The following is a 16642-nucleotide window of genomic DNA, read 5'->3' on the forward strand; positions in this document are numbered from 1 at the left end:
AGCATTAAATGAATTAAATGGCTGTTTTTTGCTGAGGGGGAGTTGTCATTTCCCAGTGACCCCTGACTGACCGTATAGCCTATTCAGCCAAAACACATTCTCATATATGCAATTGAGTTCCCGATCAACTCTTTGTTATCATCAGGTCCATGTGTTCAGAGTTAAAGATTGACTAGGATTGAGAATTATTAACTTTACATAAAATCTAATACTCCTATGGATTTCTGTGTTGTGGAACAATGCTGTACGCGTATTAACAACTTCACTCAGGAACTCATGCAAGTAAAATGGACTTTTTTATGGGACGACGCTTATTTTGAGAAGATAACTATAGACTAGATAACTAGATTGCGCGCGTACACAAACAGGTTTTGCCTGTGTGTGTATGTGTGTGCGGCTGTCTGTGTGTGTGAGAGAGAAAGAGAGAGATGTGTGTGTGCGTTTTCTTCTTCAACTGGAGCGAAAGTCAAAGCGTCTGTCGTTCGTCATGACTGTTACATCGATGAAGGGATTTTACACAAGGAATCAAACTGAACTTTAGATTGGTAAGTCGATTTCATGTCAAATTCATGTCAGGAAACATCGTTATATTTAATAATCTGTTCTTGGTTTGCTTGGCAGTAAGTTTGCGATACTTTTTAAGCCCGTATAGCGTTCCGTTTGAATGTACTGTAACTCGCATGCGTCGATTCTCAGGGGAAGCGCAACATGTCTGTGGTTAATTTTACAGAAGTGATTTGTTAACACACGAATATAAGAGAAATATGCAGTCCCTAAATGGTGGGCTCTCTGCGACACACCCAGAAGTTGTGAGACAGATGTGAGATCTTCACTCGATCTAATTCTGATTTTGAATGAAAAACTGATAACGTAGCTACTGTAAGAGAAATTATTTGCAATGTTTAGCACTAATATTTGATATATAATACAATTCAGAAAGTCCAGAGACCCTTAGTTCGCTTGACGTTACAAGTTTTAGTTCATTTTTACAAATGGACGCCGTGTTCTTTTAATTTTTTTTTGTTTTAGTATCCATTTTGTATTTAACCCCTTCAGACATAAATTATGTTACAAGGACAAACTAATATATGATCATTGTTTATTTCTACTTGAAATGCATATTAATTATAAGGAATAAAAAAATGTTTATTCATTACAAATTCATTTTAATAGGTTAAATCAATGTCATTTCTTTAGATCTAATTTGTTATTTACTTTAATTATGAGATATTTTTATTTTTAAACGTAGAGAGGACGAATTTTATTGATGGGTTTCATATCATGATGACTTGCTTATATAGCAGTTAAAAAGTTTTAAAGTATGAATACTGTTCAATTCTTTATTGTTTTGGGCAGTTTTTATAAGTTGGTGTCAAACATTCTTAGTGATTTGGGTAAGAACAACACAAACTCAAGAAAAGTGTAAAGGCTTAATAAAGTTTAAAGGTCTCTTACTGTACATATTTATGTTCATTTGAAAGGTAATCTCTAAAATTATATCAAATTTTAATTATATCTAGAGAATTTATGGTTTTATACATCAATGTCTGAATAATATTGGCAATTTTGACAGGTAAAGTTAGTGTCAACCGTTCTTATTGATGACAAAATTTAAACTTAGGAAAAAATTAAACACTTATAACGTTTAAAGGCCTCTTACTGTACGTAATTATGTTCATTTGAAAGGTCATCTCTAAAATGATATCAGATTTTAATTATATCTAGAATATTTTTGGGTTTTATATATAATTTTCTGTATGATATTGTTTAGTTTAATGTACTTTATGCATGTTTGCTTTTCATATTCTGTATTTGGATGGAAAAAACACAATTGTTGCCCTGATGTGGAAACAATGTGCATGACCATTTTTTACTTTGATTGATCAAATTCACTCTTCTCTCTTGATTTAGGTGTAAACATGGCCCATCGTTCCCAGTGTTCCTCTGCCGGGGACAATCCCCTGGACCCAAACTACCTGCCCCCTCATTACCGTGAGGAATATCGCTTGGCCATTGATGCCCTGGTTAATGCTGACTTAGAAGGCTACTATGGGTTTCTTCAGGAAGCAAACGTGGTTGATTTCTTGTCCCAAACAGAGATTGAGTATATCAAATGCACAATACGTGCTCCTAATCAGACTGCCCAGCCGGAGAGGAGATACATGGCTGAAGATGCTGATGGCTCTTCTGGCACTTACTGGCCCGTACATTCAGACCACGATGCTCCGAGTTTGGACTTAGGCTGGCCACAACAATTCCGATTTGTTGGACCTACTGAGGTCACTACATTGGTGAACCCATCTGACCCTGAGATGCCCAGTATCAAGGAGCAAGTTCGTAGAATGATCAAGAATGCACAACAAGTGAGTTCAAATGCACTAAGTAATATTTTATTAATGCATCAAAAAAGGCAGCGAATGTAAACAGTTTTCCTTTGTCACTTTGTTGTTTTAAATAGCTTTGTACTGTTTTCACAAGTACTGCTTAGTAAAAAGGTTAGTACAAAAAGTCAAACTGGTAACACTAGTTTTACAGCTGGCCTTTCATTCTAAACTTGACACAATGACAGCTATTATGCACTCTTAAGGACACACTATTAATCTTCTTTTATTTAACGAAGAGTTAATTCAATTGCAAACAGTATAAGATTTTTGTTACTAATCGCCCAAGGTTAATATAATTTCAAAATAAAAGTGCGTGATTAGTTAAGGCATGAAATGGCTTCAGTGCTATTTTTTTTACTTTTTAAAATTTAATTTAGAAAAAAAAGGCCAAAAGGGGGAGAAAAAATAAAGAACAAAGCTGTTGTCATACAGGGTTACAAAATCAAGTCACAATACATATGAAGCACATTCTCACATATTATTTACAATGGCATAGTTTATTTTTGCCAATACTTGTTGCACTTTTTTTAATCAAGTTTTATGTTAAAAGTCAGTCTCTCATTACAGTGAATTTCCTTTAAAATTCCTATACATTGAGTCCTTGTAGGAGGATCAACCTGAAAGTTATTTTAGACTTGATGGCATTTAAATAGTGACTAAATTAACTCAGAAAGTGTTATAAGTTCCACCACTGCTATATTCCCTGCATCACAGACAAGGGCATGCCCAGCTTTAAGAACAGTGTAGATCAGTTTATTAGGGAAAGAAATAGTTGAAGTAAAATAACATTATAATAGAGATCCATTAGGTAGTAGTGGCCACAAAAGTCAGATAAGTTTGCCCTCTCAATTTTTTGTTGCTTTTGGTGTTAAACTCTGATATAAATTACCCCTAAAATGTTATTGCTTTTCTGCTACTTACCAAAAGTATTTGAATGTAGTGAAGTATGAAGTATTTGTCAATAACTGTAACAATTAATTTCTGGTATTTTCCCAAGGTATAATGTAATAAATGAGTAGTTCAATTCTTCTCCCGATATCTTTTTTATTTCAGTTTCTACTTCATACCAGAAGGGCTGTATTTTTGGACAAGCGCAAAAAATGTGAAAATGGTTAGCCACTAAGGTTCCATGTTGTCTTCAACAAGACCCCAAACTTTCAACACCTGTACGCAATGCAGACAGTTTAGGTGTTAAAAAGTACCTCATCTGATTTTGCTGTTCAAACTCTCTCCAAGCTCCTCAGTTTGTGGTTTTTGCATGTGACACACATATCTGTCCACTCTTCCTCTGTTATTTGTTGGTCTGACTTTTTCTCCCGTTTTTGTTTTATGTAATTTGATGATTGAGTCTTACTGTTTTGTATGCATTCATATCATTTAGACACCAGTTTTTTGTTTTCTTCATTTATGTATGCATCCGAAAATACTGTGATCAAATTATAATCATCCTTAAATTTATTCATAATTTTTAATTTTAAAAAGTAATCTCTAACTTGCAAGCATCTGTACTTTAATGCGATCTTAAAGGCATACTTCACCCAAAAAACTTCCATGTGTTTATAACCTGTTTGAGTAAGATACTTTGAAGAAAGCTGAAAACATTTAACCATTAACTTCCATAGTAAGTGTTTCTCCTACTATGGATGTCAATGGTTTTCAGCTTTCTTAAAAATATCATCTTCAGTGTTCCACTAAAGAAACTCATAAAGGTTTATAACCTTAAGGGTGAGTAAGTAGTACGTTTTTTTTGGGGGGGGAGTGAACTATTCCATTGACCTTTAGTCATTTATCAGACGCTTTTGTCCAAAGCAACTTACAATTACAATACACAAGAACTTGTTTGTGCTCAGAGAATTTAGTGCTAGAGTAGGAGTCAGTTCTTCCCATACATAGACCTTACTTGGTCAGGCCGCCCAGATACAGTAGATTAACAGCTGCCCAAGTATATTTAATGACACATCAATTTTTTTACTATTATTAAAATCCTTTTACACTTTTTTTATATCCACTCAATATAACCACACATCCGTGATCGATTAATTAGTGGAAAATCTTCTCTTGTGTATCCATTTCGTTCTGTGCGAGACCTGTCAACACTCTCATAATCTCACATGCTCTGCAGACCCACAGAGATGTGCCTTTTTGGGACCTGTCTGGGATTCTGCTTTTGCTTTCGCTTTCTAAAGCTGTCGTTAATTGTATATGTTTTTGCATGAGAGTGAGAGAAACATTTAACAATTCATTCTTTAATCTTAACAACTCAGAAAAACCTTACAATATACTCGAAGAGGACTAAATGACTGGTCTAAACTGGCTGCAGTGGTAATGGTTAATCAACGCATTTGCCTTATTTAAATAATCTACATGTTTTAATCTCGTAATTATGATAATTTTTAGAGATATTGTCTGTTTTTTCCCCCCTTTTTGTCATTTATTTCTCATTTGCTGATTATTTTTTTAATTTGAGGATGTTAAAGTGGTGGTCCACTACGATATCATATTTTAAACTTTAGTTGATGTGTAATGTAGCTGTGTGAACATAAACAGCATCTCTGAATGTAAGACGCTCAAAGTTCAATGCAAAGGGAGACCTTGGCTTTTACAGAGTTAGCTTAGCAAAGCCTACAGCGAACAAAATTTGGGGACTACAAAAAAATACTTCCGGGCCTGTGAGATCACAAACATAGTTTTACCGCGCACACACACTGCGCAGCAAAGGGGCGTGGCCAGAGGTAATGTTACAGCAGAGAGAGCTAAAATGCCTTCCAAACGTTGCTATTTTCACAGAGCTTCTTCTGTTTCTGTATTTTCTTCCAAATGACACGACACAAAGATAGAAGTGCTTACAGTTTAATTTAATTATGTTGCAGAGAATTATAAAATACTTAGCAAACATGATTTGACTAAACACAGCTTCCAAAATCTCTCGCAGCTCAGTGCTGGATTCGGTTAAAATCTCCTCAAAGAAGGAGCAGCTCCAACAAGCAGAAGCTGTGAACTCTGAGGGACAACCTGTAGGTGTTTTTATTTGTTAAAATTGATCATGACATGTACAGTGTCTAGCCTTAACGGTATGCTGTAGCAAAGATGTAAACAACCGGAAACGCGTGCTTGTATGGGCGTGACGTGGAGCCGATCCGCGAATCACAGCACATTATGATAGATGACCAATCAGAGTCACTTGAGGGTGGGCCTTTCAGAGGAACTAGAAAATAAGACAGTCATTTTCATGTTAGCTGAGTAGCTGTATATAATCAAAGTGAGATTTATGAAAAAAATAACAACGTGATTTCCTTCAAGTGAAACATGAGCACACATTGCTTTGCATCTTATAAACACAACCAAGCCTTAAAATGACATTCTGTACCACCCCTTTAATATATTCCATAGGCTATTTTAAATACATATCTAAAATGCTTCAGCATTCAAGTTTGCTTTAAACTTGAAAGAGAGAGGAAATTTGACCTGTCAGTGGGTGCGCATGGCTCCTAAATAACATAAATGTAAGAGAAATAGTGGATTCCTTTTATTTTAACAGTCTTTTTTTACTTTAACCCATTGAAATGAAACCGTGTATAACAGTGTTATAATAAATCAAATTATTGTTAAAAATTAAATAATGTTTTGTTTGTCATATATAGTTAACTATTTATGTGATATGGGTAAATGGTGTTTCAATCTGGCCACCATCACAAGTATATTTCAAACCTGTGTGAAGCACTGGGAGTGTTTTTTTATTTATTTGATGTTGTCATTAGGCCCGGATTAAGAATTCAGAGGCCCCTGGGCACAATGTCTTGTAGCCCACTACCTGGCCTCAAGATTAATATAATATTTTTTCATAAAAAATATATAATGTAATGCCCTACAGTACATGTATTTCTAGTCTACAAAGATTTAACTTATTTTTAAAGCATTTAAAGCATACTTGAAAAAAATATACTATTACATCTAGTGAAAATTAATGGATTTTAATATACTTGTTCAGGTTCACTGAAGCAGAACTAAAATTTATATTGAAGGATATTTTTAATGTATAACTTCTACAAACTTATAATGCATATGATTTGGATATAACACCTCTCCAATCCAGTTCTTTGAGTCTTCTATAATACACACACACTTATTAATGATTCCTATTTGTCTTCCTCGTGATGAAAAGTTGGCAATATCTGATATGTAGTGGGGGAAAAAAGAAGAATGAGTTCATCAGACGCTGGATTCGAACCGGGTTCATGATCGATTGCATTAAAACATGTTGCCATGATCTTTATGAGCTACGCCACTCATGCTGCTGTTTGTCGATCTCTTTAGTTCTGTTGTCTCTGTCAATCAAACGGTGATCACTTAACTAGCTCATTCCAACGAGATGTGCTATTTGCACTTAGCCTAAATATCACTACAAAATCAGTGTTTTTTCCCCTCCTCGCAGGGGCGCCAAGTGCGCACGGGCCCCTGGGATTGTGCCCATAATGCCCATTGGTTAATCCGGCCCTGGTTGTCATAAGTATGCCTTTGTACTGTAAAAGTATCATCCATATCTTGCAGACTTGTTTTCTCTCTGATGTGTTTTTTTTACAGTTGAGGTCGTTTGAGTTTCAGATTTGGTTCATTTGCTCTTGGGAGGCTTTTATGTCTGAACTTTTGACTAGTGTAAAACAGACTGGTTACCACATTGTCAACAGTGATGGCCCAGTTTAAGTAAACATAAACGTAGACAGCGTTCCTTGCCCTCCACTTATCTTCATCTGATATTCGCTTCTTTGTCATTATTTTGTTTGTTCTTTTTCTGCAGACATTATATAGTGATGCTTCATAAGCATTTGAAGTAATCAAATTCTGTTGCATACTTATAGACATGCCTGTAAAATGGCTGTCGAAAAAAATGTTAGTGAAAAATATTTTCTATTGTAATAAAACTACATACTAGTGGAAAAAGGTTCTTAAGCTAGAAAAAAACTGAAACTCATTCTAACTTCATTGCAACACTATTGTTTGTTTTTTTTGTAATACATTTGTATTTTTTGTTCTAGGTTATTGCTGTGGTAATGGATATGTTTACAGATGTCGACATCTTTGCTGATATCCTTGGTGCAGCAGCACGTGGTGTGGCCGTTTATGTTCTTCTTGATGAACTAAATGCTCACCATTTTGTTGCAATGGTGAACAACTGTAGGGTTAATCTGGATGAGATAAAAGTAAGTGGCATGTGCTTGAGTTTTAGCGCAAATTTAGTTGTCATAAAGAGGGTTTTGTTAGCATATTAATAAAGGGAAAGATCACCCAAAACTGAAAATTCTGTCATTATTTATGCACCCTTCATATGTCACAAACCTGTTTCTTTGTTCTGTTAAACAATAAATAAAAAAAAAAAAAAAAATATATATATATATATATATATATATATATATATATATATATATATATATATATATATATATATGTATTGTATATATTCAAACAGGTAAACATTGACTTATACTGTTTGTTTTTCCTACTGTGGAGGTCAATGGTTACAGGTTTCCAGCTTTCTTCAAAATATCTTATTTTAAGTTCATCAGGAAATTTTTATAAAGGTTTAAAACCAATTAAAGTGAGTAAATAGGTAGGTTTTCATATTTGGGTGAACAACCCCTTTAAAATTGATTGTCTTTTACATTGGTTTAAACAATGGAATAGAAATATCATGACTGATACTGTACGTACTTTTTATTTTTACAATATTTTGTATTAACACTGTATGTTAGAGTAATATAGACTCAGTTGTCATTGTTTATTATTAGATGGTGCATCTTTAAAAGACAATTAAAATGTGGTTGTTAGAAGTCAGTACGAATGCAGTATTATATTTTTTTTTCTTGCAGTGTATGCGGGTGAGAACCGTCTCTGGTAGTACCTATTTCTGCCGCACAGGAAAGACTTTCAAAGGTCAAATGATGGATCGTTTTATACTTGTAGACTGCAGAGCTGTTTTAAGTGGCAACTATAGGTGAGTGTGTTTTACATTATGACAAAACCCTAACCTTAAAAACAAAAAAGCAACCTTAACATTTTTTAAATGTTATTATATAGCACATTTTTTGTGAATGGCCATACGGCCATTTATTGTGTATGGCGGGGGTCTCTTCACACCACCACCAGTGTGCAGCATCCACTTGGATGATGCAACAGCAGTCACAGGACAACAGCGCCAGTGTGCTCACTTCACACTAGCTATTGGTGGGGTGGAGAGATAGTAAGCTCATTTGAGATGGGCAAAATCTGCGCAGAATTGATCACCAATATGTGTTCGTTTTTTTATTTACGTTTTTTACAACAGTATCTCCAGCAGAAAAAGATATCCAAAGATGCTGTTTTAATTGTAAAAAAAAAACAGTATTTGACAGTGATTGTGACCATCTTTTTGTAAAAATGGTGATATTTCAATTGGGTCCATTCCCTCATTAAAAATACTAGTAATTATTAGCAATACTCTAGTGTTTTTGAACCATGTTATAAAAATAGCCTATTTAAATTCTATGGTTGCTCAGGTATCACAACAACTATAAACAAAACCAATACTAAAAAAAGATTTTCAAAAACACAATAATAATTACTATAAATTACCATAGTATTTTTTCATGAGGTCATTCGTCCGCGATAAAAAAATGCGAACACGATTTCCGCTACTGTTGATGTTTCCAGGCGGCAAAACAACGAGATTCAAGAAGTTTCTGACATCTGATGTATTTTTTGAGCCCTCCTCTTACTGCAGCCAATAGAGGGAATTTGGCCAGGACACTGGGGTTACTCTTTACGAGAAGTGCCATGGGATTTTAAATGTCCACAGAGAGTCAGGACCTTGTGTTAATGCCTCATCCGAAAGACAGCGCTCACTGACAGTATAGTGTCCCCTTCACTATACTGGGGCAAGAGGACTCACAGAACACAGTTTGAGTGCCCCCTGCTGGCCTCACTAACACCACTTCCAACAGCAACCTAGTTTTCCCAAGTGGTCTCCCATCCAGGTACTGACCAGACTCAGCCCTGCTTAGCTTCAGTGAGTAGGCATTCTTAGGCTGCAGGGTGATATGGCTGTGGCATGTGGCACATTAAAATATGTGTTGGCTAACTGATCTTCTCACTTTGTGTTGCAGCTTCATGTGGTCATTTGAGAAGATACATCGCTGTCTAGCTCATCTGTTTCTGGGACAGCTTGTGTCCACCTTTGATGAAGAGTTTCGGATTTTGTTTGCCCATTCGGAGCCACTGGATGTTGAAAATGTTTTGGCCAATATGCCACACTACAGTAGTGAACCTGAAAACTACTACAACACAGAGAAGACCGCCATGTTTAACAGACAATATCCAACTGTAAGCATGGACTGGCCTGAATGTACTGCAGCTGTTCACATGAATGCGGGTCCCAAAATGTTACCCTATAGGAGTGAATCCATGCACAGTGCACCAGTTGCAATGCCTGCTCCCCAACAATATAGAGGAGATCATCAATTCATTGAGCATGGAAGGCCAATGAGAGGACCAACTGAAATGGTTGGATACAAAAGGCATAGCTACGGAAATCTCCCTGATTTTGAATATATGTCCCCTCAAAACCATCCAATGAGAGGGAATCAGTACATGGAGGAAGCAATGTCCCACGGTGGTCACTTTGCAAGGGAGCCACATATTTACCAGGAAACTGGATTACAAACTAGTTATGATATGTATGGGAAGTTTAGAGGCCAAGGCCACCATGTTGATCCGTTATCAGGCTCTGGCTATCCTTCTGAGGTAGATGAAGCTGAACCAACTGGAGGTTATGATCATGTTCAAAGATACCTCCAGTCTCACTCTGCTATGGAGGAAGGACATGCTCCAAGACATCTATTGCCTCCTGTGCAGTCTGGCCGTAAGAGACATAGCATGGGATATTCTTATAAATGTCAGACCTCCCCAACTCAACCGAACCAGCCAGAACAGAAACGTTTCTTAAACGTGAACCGCAAACCACAGGATCTGAGTCAAAAGCAAGGCATGCGGGATTGGAGAATTAGCTCATACCTTAGTACATGTGAAGATGCTGGAGAATTAGATGTTACTGAACTTGAAGGATCAAGTGCAATTGATGAGGTTCCATGTTTTACACAGGACGTTCCTTGTGGCCCTATACGCCCTGAAATTAGACCAGGAAATCGAGAGTTAAACAGGATACCTTCACCAAGGGAAAATCTGATGCCTGTCCAGATACAGAATGATTCTGTTTTACGGGTTAGTTCACTTAACCATCCAACAGACTTATCACAAATCAATTTCAAATCAACACCAACATCAACCTCAGAGTCTTCTTGCACCACTGAGGGTGAAAAAGCAGAGGAGATGCAGAATAGAGAACCAAAAGAGACTAACCGGATTAGTGAAGAGTTCCTCAAGAGAAAGCCCAGCAGACCTGTTCAGAGGAGTTCCAGACTGAGACACTCATTGATATTCAGTTCAAATTTAGAGTTGAATACACAAGAAGAGATGAAAGATACAGCAGGAGAAATAGATGGGGATGAAGCTTTAAAACTGTCAGCTCGTGTGTCACATATTTTGGATAAGAGGAGGACTGGTTCTCCATTTCAGCCTTTTCAGTGGAGCAATTTTACTAAGTCAGCCACATTTGATAACTCTGCCACAGAGTCTGCAGAACCTGAGGATGAACTAAGCAAAACAAGTGAAAAATCTGATTTGGAAAACCCCCAAAATCTTCAAAAGAAACTAATTGAGGGTGCTCAGGAAGAAAAAGACCTGCCTCAAACCACAGTCCCTGAAGGAAATAGCAAAAGGATGGAATCGCCATCTAATGTTTTGCAAAAATCATCATCTCTCATAGATATGAATGACCCGGACTGTAGACTGAGGTATTTCAAAGAGTTGGCAGCCAAACGCAAACTTTCAGCAGCAAAGACTTCTCAAAACAATCCAGTGAAAGCCACCCAAAAATTTGCTCTACCAGAGAAACCTGCAAATAATGACACAGATAAAAAAGCTGTTTTCAAAACTCCAGACACTTCACTTAAATCAAAAACGACAGCTGTTGCAGCAGAAATCAAAGAGACATATAAAGATCCCAAATGTGAAGAATCAAGTAAAGACATCCTTCAGAGAGCCACAGATGCTGAAAAAATTAGATTTAAGAAAAAACTTGCAGAAGAGTCTGGTTCAACTTGCTCTGGTTCAAAACAATTTTTCCAAGAAATCAGAGATTCAGCTCTAATACCTGTTGAAGAGGCCAAAACAGTGTCTACAGTTAAAAATCAGACCACATCTCCTCAAAATCAAGTCAGTTCTGTTGCATTCAATGCTCCCTTAAAACATTCTGCCCCCACTCAGTATCACATTGAAAAAGAAACAAAACCATATCATGGTGTTCTGGAAGAGAGTGGTCTGCCTGTAAAGTTACCACAGACAAAATCAATGTCACCAATAAGCACCACTCCAAATAAGGACTGTCTATCTGCAAATGATTCCCAAACTCTTGCACAGAGCTCACTCTGCATTTCTAGCACATCCTCAAATGATGTGTCTTTGGATTCTAGCTCAGCATCAAACCTTGCAATTGTAGATAACAGCATACTCTCAAAATCTGACCACAGAGTTACAAGTCCTTTCCCAGCACTTTCTACAACTGAAGTTAGTTCTGCCCAAGACCTCGCTCCAACAACTGTAGGCTCCTCTCAAAGCCTAAATGATACTGAAATAAATAAAAACCCTTCTCAACAACATATTTCAAAGCAACCTCAGCTCGTAATTATAGAAGATGAACCTTTCCAAAAACCTATATTATTAAAAACTGGCTTCTCCCAACCCCCTCTTGCCCTAAAGCCTACTGCTTTGAGTGAAGGCTCAACTAAGCTCACAATTTCTACAGAAATTAAAACTTCTCAAAATATCCCCATCACAACAAAAACAACTGACTCTGTACAGCATCCAGCATTAGAAAAGGGTGAATTATCACTAACCTCCACTACAATTAAAACATCTTCTCAACAGCCAGTGACAGAGGAGTACTCTTTTCAATCTCCTGCTGAAACTGGGACGGACTCCACTGAGGCACAAAGTAAAACCACCAAACCAACCACTGCAATAGTGACAGATACCTCTGCTGTGAGAACCAGCAATAAACCTTCTCAACAATGCACTGGTTCTGACTCTGCTGTACTGAGGAAAAATTCTTCTGAACAACCCACCTCAGCTGAGATGGACTCTATTGAGTCTTCCACTTCAGAATGTCCCCCTACAACACACTGCAAAAGAAAGTGAACTATCTCTGGATCCTACCACAGCAGATACACAATCTTTCATACAGTTAAATTCATCTGTTGCAGCCTCTTCACAACATCTGAATGCAACTGAGACAGACTCTTCTCAAAACTCCACTGCATCAATCATAGACTCCTCCCACATCCCACTGCAACAGCTACAGACTCTTCTCAGCACTCCACTGCATTAATTACAAACCTCTTCCAATCCACTAACTGCAATGGCCACAGAGTCTTTTCAGCACTCCACTGCAATAACCGCAAACTCTTCCCATCCACTAACTGCAACAGCCACAGAATCTTCTCAGCACTCCTCTGCCAGTTTCAGCCAGTCCACTGCAAAAGTCACAGAATCTTCTAAAAACTCTTCTTTAACAGGCACAGATTCCTCCCAGCAACCAACTTCAACAGAGGTAGATTCTGCACAGCTGCCTAATGTAGCAGAGGTAGACTCTCTACAACAGATTCTGCATGCTGCAACAGAAACAGACCATTCCCAGCAGTATACTGCACCAATCACAGACTCGTCTGAGCTGCTCACTGCAGAGGTCACAAAGTCTTTCCAACAGCCTCCTCCAAAAGACGCACATTCTTTTCAGGAGGCTGTTTCAAAAGAGGTATACTCTTCCCAGAAGCCTGCTGGAACTGAAGTTGACAATGCCCTAAAATTAACACCATACACAGTTTCTTCCCAGAGGCCCAGTGCAACACAGAATGTCTCTTCAGTTATGTCCGTTGCAACTGAGATTGAATCATTCCAGCAGCCTGCTGCAAGAGAGACAGACTGCTTCCAGCATCCCACTCCAACAGAGGCCCACTCTCCCCAGCAACCCTCTACGACGGAAACAGACACCTTTCAGAAACCCCCTGCAACAGTCTCAGATTCTTGCCAGCATCCCGCTCCACCAGGGACAAACACTTCTCAGCAACCTGCTCCATCTGAGAGAGACTCTTCAGAGCAAGTGTCTGTAACTGCTGGTGTGGTGGAACAGACCACTCCAACAGTCACAGACACTTACCAGCAGACACCTAAGTTAGAGAAACACTCTTTCCAGAAGACACTTTCAATAGAGACAGACAACTCCCAGCACCCCACTGCAAAACAGATGCAGTCCACAAAGCAAATCACTGTGCAAGACAGAGACTCTTCCCATCGTCTACTCCTGTAGAAGCAGACTCATCCCAGCATCCCACTTTTATAGAAGCAAACTCTTTCCAGCAGACCACTCTAATAGAAGCAAGCTCTTCACAGCAGGCCACTTTAATTGAAGCAAACTCTTCACAGCAGACCACTGCAACTGAAAACGGATTCTTCCCAACAGACTACTGTAATGGAAGCAAACTCTTCCCCGCAGAACCACTGCAACTGAAACAGACTCTTTCCCACTGATCACTGCAAGTAAAACAGACTCTTCCCAACAGACCACTGTAATAGAAGCAAACTCTTCCCAGCAGACCACTGCAACTGAAACTGACTCTTCCCAACAGACCACTGTATTAGAAGCAAACTCTTATCGGCAGCCTTCTTTAATAGAAGCAAACTTTTCCAAGCAACCCCCTGCAACTGAAACAAAGTCTTCCCACCAGTCCGCTTCAGTAGAAGCAGAGTCTTTCCAATACCCCATTGCAACAGATGCAGACTCCTCACAGCAGCCCACTGCAACTGAAACAAAGCCTTCCCATCAGTCTGCTCCAGTAGAAGCAGACTCTACCCATCATCCCACTTCAATAGAAACACACTCTTCCCAGCAGAGCACTAAAACTGAAACAAAGTCTTCTCAGCAGATTACCCTAGTAGAAGGAGACACTTCCCAGCAGACCACTGCAACTCAAACAAAGTCTTTTCTACAGATTGCTCTAATAGAAGCAGACTCTTCTCAGCAAATCATGGCAATGGAGACAGGCTCTTCCCAGCAGACCACTCTAATAGACACAGACTCTCCTCAGCAGTTCACTGCAACGGAGACAGGTTTTCCCTGCAGACCACTCCAATAGAAGCAGATTCTTCCCAGCAGCCTGCTGCAACAGAAATAGACTTCTCTGAAATGTCCACTGCAAAAGAAACCGACTCTACCCAGCAGACCACTATAATAGAAGCAAACCCTTCCAACCAGACTACTGCAACAGAAATAGACTCGTTAGAAAAGTCCACTGCAACAGAAACAGATTCTTCCCAACAGACCAGTTTAACAGATACAGACTCTATCCAGCAGACTATTCAAACAGATACAGATTCCTCCCAACAGTCCTCTCCAATCGATACAGACTCTTTCCAGCAGACCATTCTAACGGAAGCAAACTCTTCCCTAAAGCCCACTGCAGCAGCCACAGACTTCTTCCAGCCGCCCGTAGAAGAAGGGGTTGACTTAACCAAGCAGATCACTGTAACAGAACAAGTATCTTCTCAAAATATTTCTAAAATAGGAGAAGATTTTTCCAAACATCCTATTGAAACAGAAAACGAATCCCATCGAATCATCACTGCAACAATGTCTGACTTTGCAGATGAAAAAAGAGACATTATTGTATCTAAAGACTTGAGCGAAGTGTTACCCATTTCACATGTCAGTACTGATCAGTTGACTGGTCTTGATGCAGTGGATGTGGGCTCAACCCAGCCTCAAGTTTTACCAGAGCCTTGCCTGTCCTCAAATGTAATGAACTCAAATCAAGATAGCACAGAATTCCAATCTAACATATCATCAAATTCTATGGAATCTAGCTGTCCAATTGACCCAAAACCTGAGAAAACAGATGAATGCCGGAAGAATGAAACCATTACAATGCAACCTCAGAAGAATGACACCTCGGCTATAGCTCCAGGGAATGAGATGCCTCACACAGACATTTCTACAGTCATAGACCCTAATGAGGTTGATGAAATCAAACAAACATCATCAGAAAAAGAAAACTCTGTCTCTGTCTCTTCAGAAGTGTCAGAAAAGTCCAATTTGACTGTAACCCATAATTCAGAAAAGCAGTCTACAGTGGCAGACAGTCCAAAATTGATTTTATCTGCCCATCAGTCATCTACAGCAAATGTTATCTCATGCAGCAACCTTAGAGATGACACTAAAGTTCTTTTAGAGCAAATTTCAGCGAAGAACCAAAGCAGATCAACCCAGTCCAAACAAACTCTCTCCTCACCCAATGAAGCTAAAGAAGGTGAGGTTAAATCTGCATATAAACCACTCTCAAAATATTCGGGAAGGCCCTGGTCCGAAAAGGCTACAGCAGAAGAACGGGAGATGTTGCTCCAAAAGATGGAGAAAATGCGGAAAGAGAGGAAGGTCTACAGCCGTTTTGAGGTATGCTGGAGGTTTGTTTATATAAATTCAACATTTTTAGTGTTGTTTTATCAGATTGTGTAAGTGCGCATGTACTTTGTTTCAAGTAGGTTAATTGTTTGCGTTTGTATTTGATGTTTTCACAGGCCTCATGAAAAAAAAACTTTTTGGAAAAGTGACTCCAGGAGTAGACAGTAAGAGGGAAACATATTTCCTAATTTTGCTCCTTCCTCCAATCTTACCTCATAACTATGAACCTGCGCAAACTTGGGATAAAGTGTCTCATAATGTCTGATTATACCAAAGAATGCTGCCTATGCTGATATAGTGGAAATTCCTAAAAGACTTACAAGGCTAAGCAGAGGAACTGTGTGCCAAAAAAAAAAAGGAACGCAACCTTCCCAGATGGAATAAGCTTTCGATCGGGCAGGATATTACCTATTGTGTGCCTATATATAGCTTTGAAACACATTTCTGAATCTTTTGCAATTATCAGGATTTCTGTCTAGAAACTGAGAGTTGGTTGAATTACTGTAATAAAGTGTTGTTTACCAAACAAAGAGGTACAGTAACAAAAAAGTGAACTTGCCAGTGACAAGCATGTGAGCAATGCAACCCAGGCTCATTCTGATTGCATACCCCTATGTACATTTCCGGAGAGTGCACGAATCCACCAGAGGCTGCTGTG

At 38.5% G+C, this 16642-nt stretch overlaps 1 protein-coding gene across 1 annotated transcript; it reads left to right on the forward strand.

The window, feature by feature from the left end:
• Window positions 1–259: 259 nt before the first annotated feature.
• Window positions 260–16162, forward strand: LOC130240020 (protein FAM83H-like). Its single transcript, XM_056471435.1, has 8 exons — window positions 260–545; window positions 1912–2363; window positions 7418–7582; window positions 8249–8373; window positions 9521–12664; window positions 12996–13822; window positions 14450–15975; window positions 16101–16162. The coding sequence occupies exons 2-8, from the start codon at window positions 1920–1922 to the stop codon at window positions 16107–16109; spliced, it is 6240 nt and encodes a 2079-aa protein (XP_056327410.1). The 5' UTR covers window positions 260–545; window positions 1912–1919; the 3' UTR covers window positions 16110–16162.
• The last annotated feature ends 480 nt before the right edge of the window (window positions 16163–16642 follow it).

Source organism: Danio aesculapii, chromosome 13 (genome assembly GCF_903798145.1).
Source record: "Danio aesculapii chromosome 13, fDanAes4.1, whole genome shotgun sequence".
Classification (NCBI taxonomy): domain Eukaryota; kingdom Metazoa; phylum Chordata; class Actinopteri; order Cypriniformes; family Danionidae; genus Danio; species Danio aesculapii.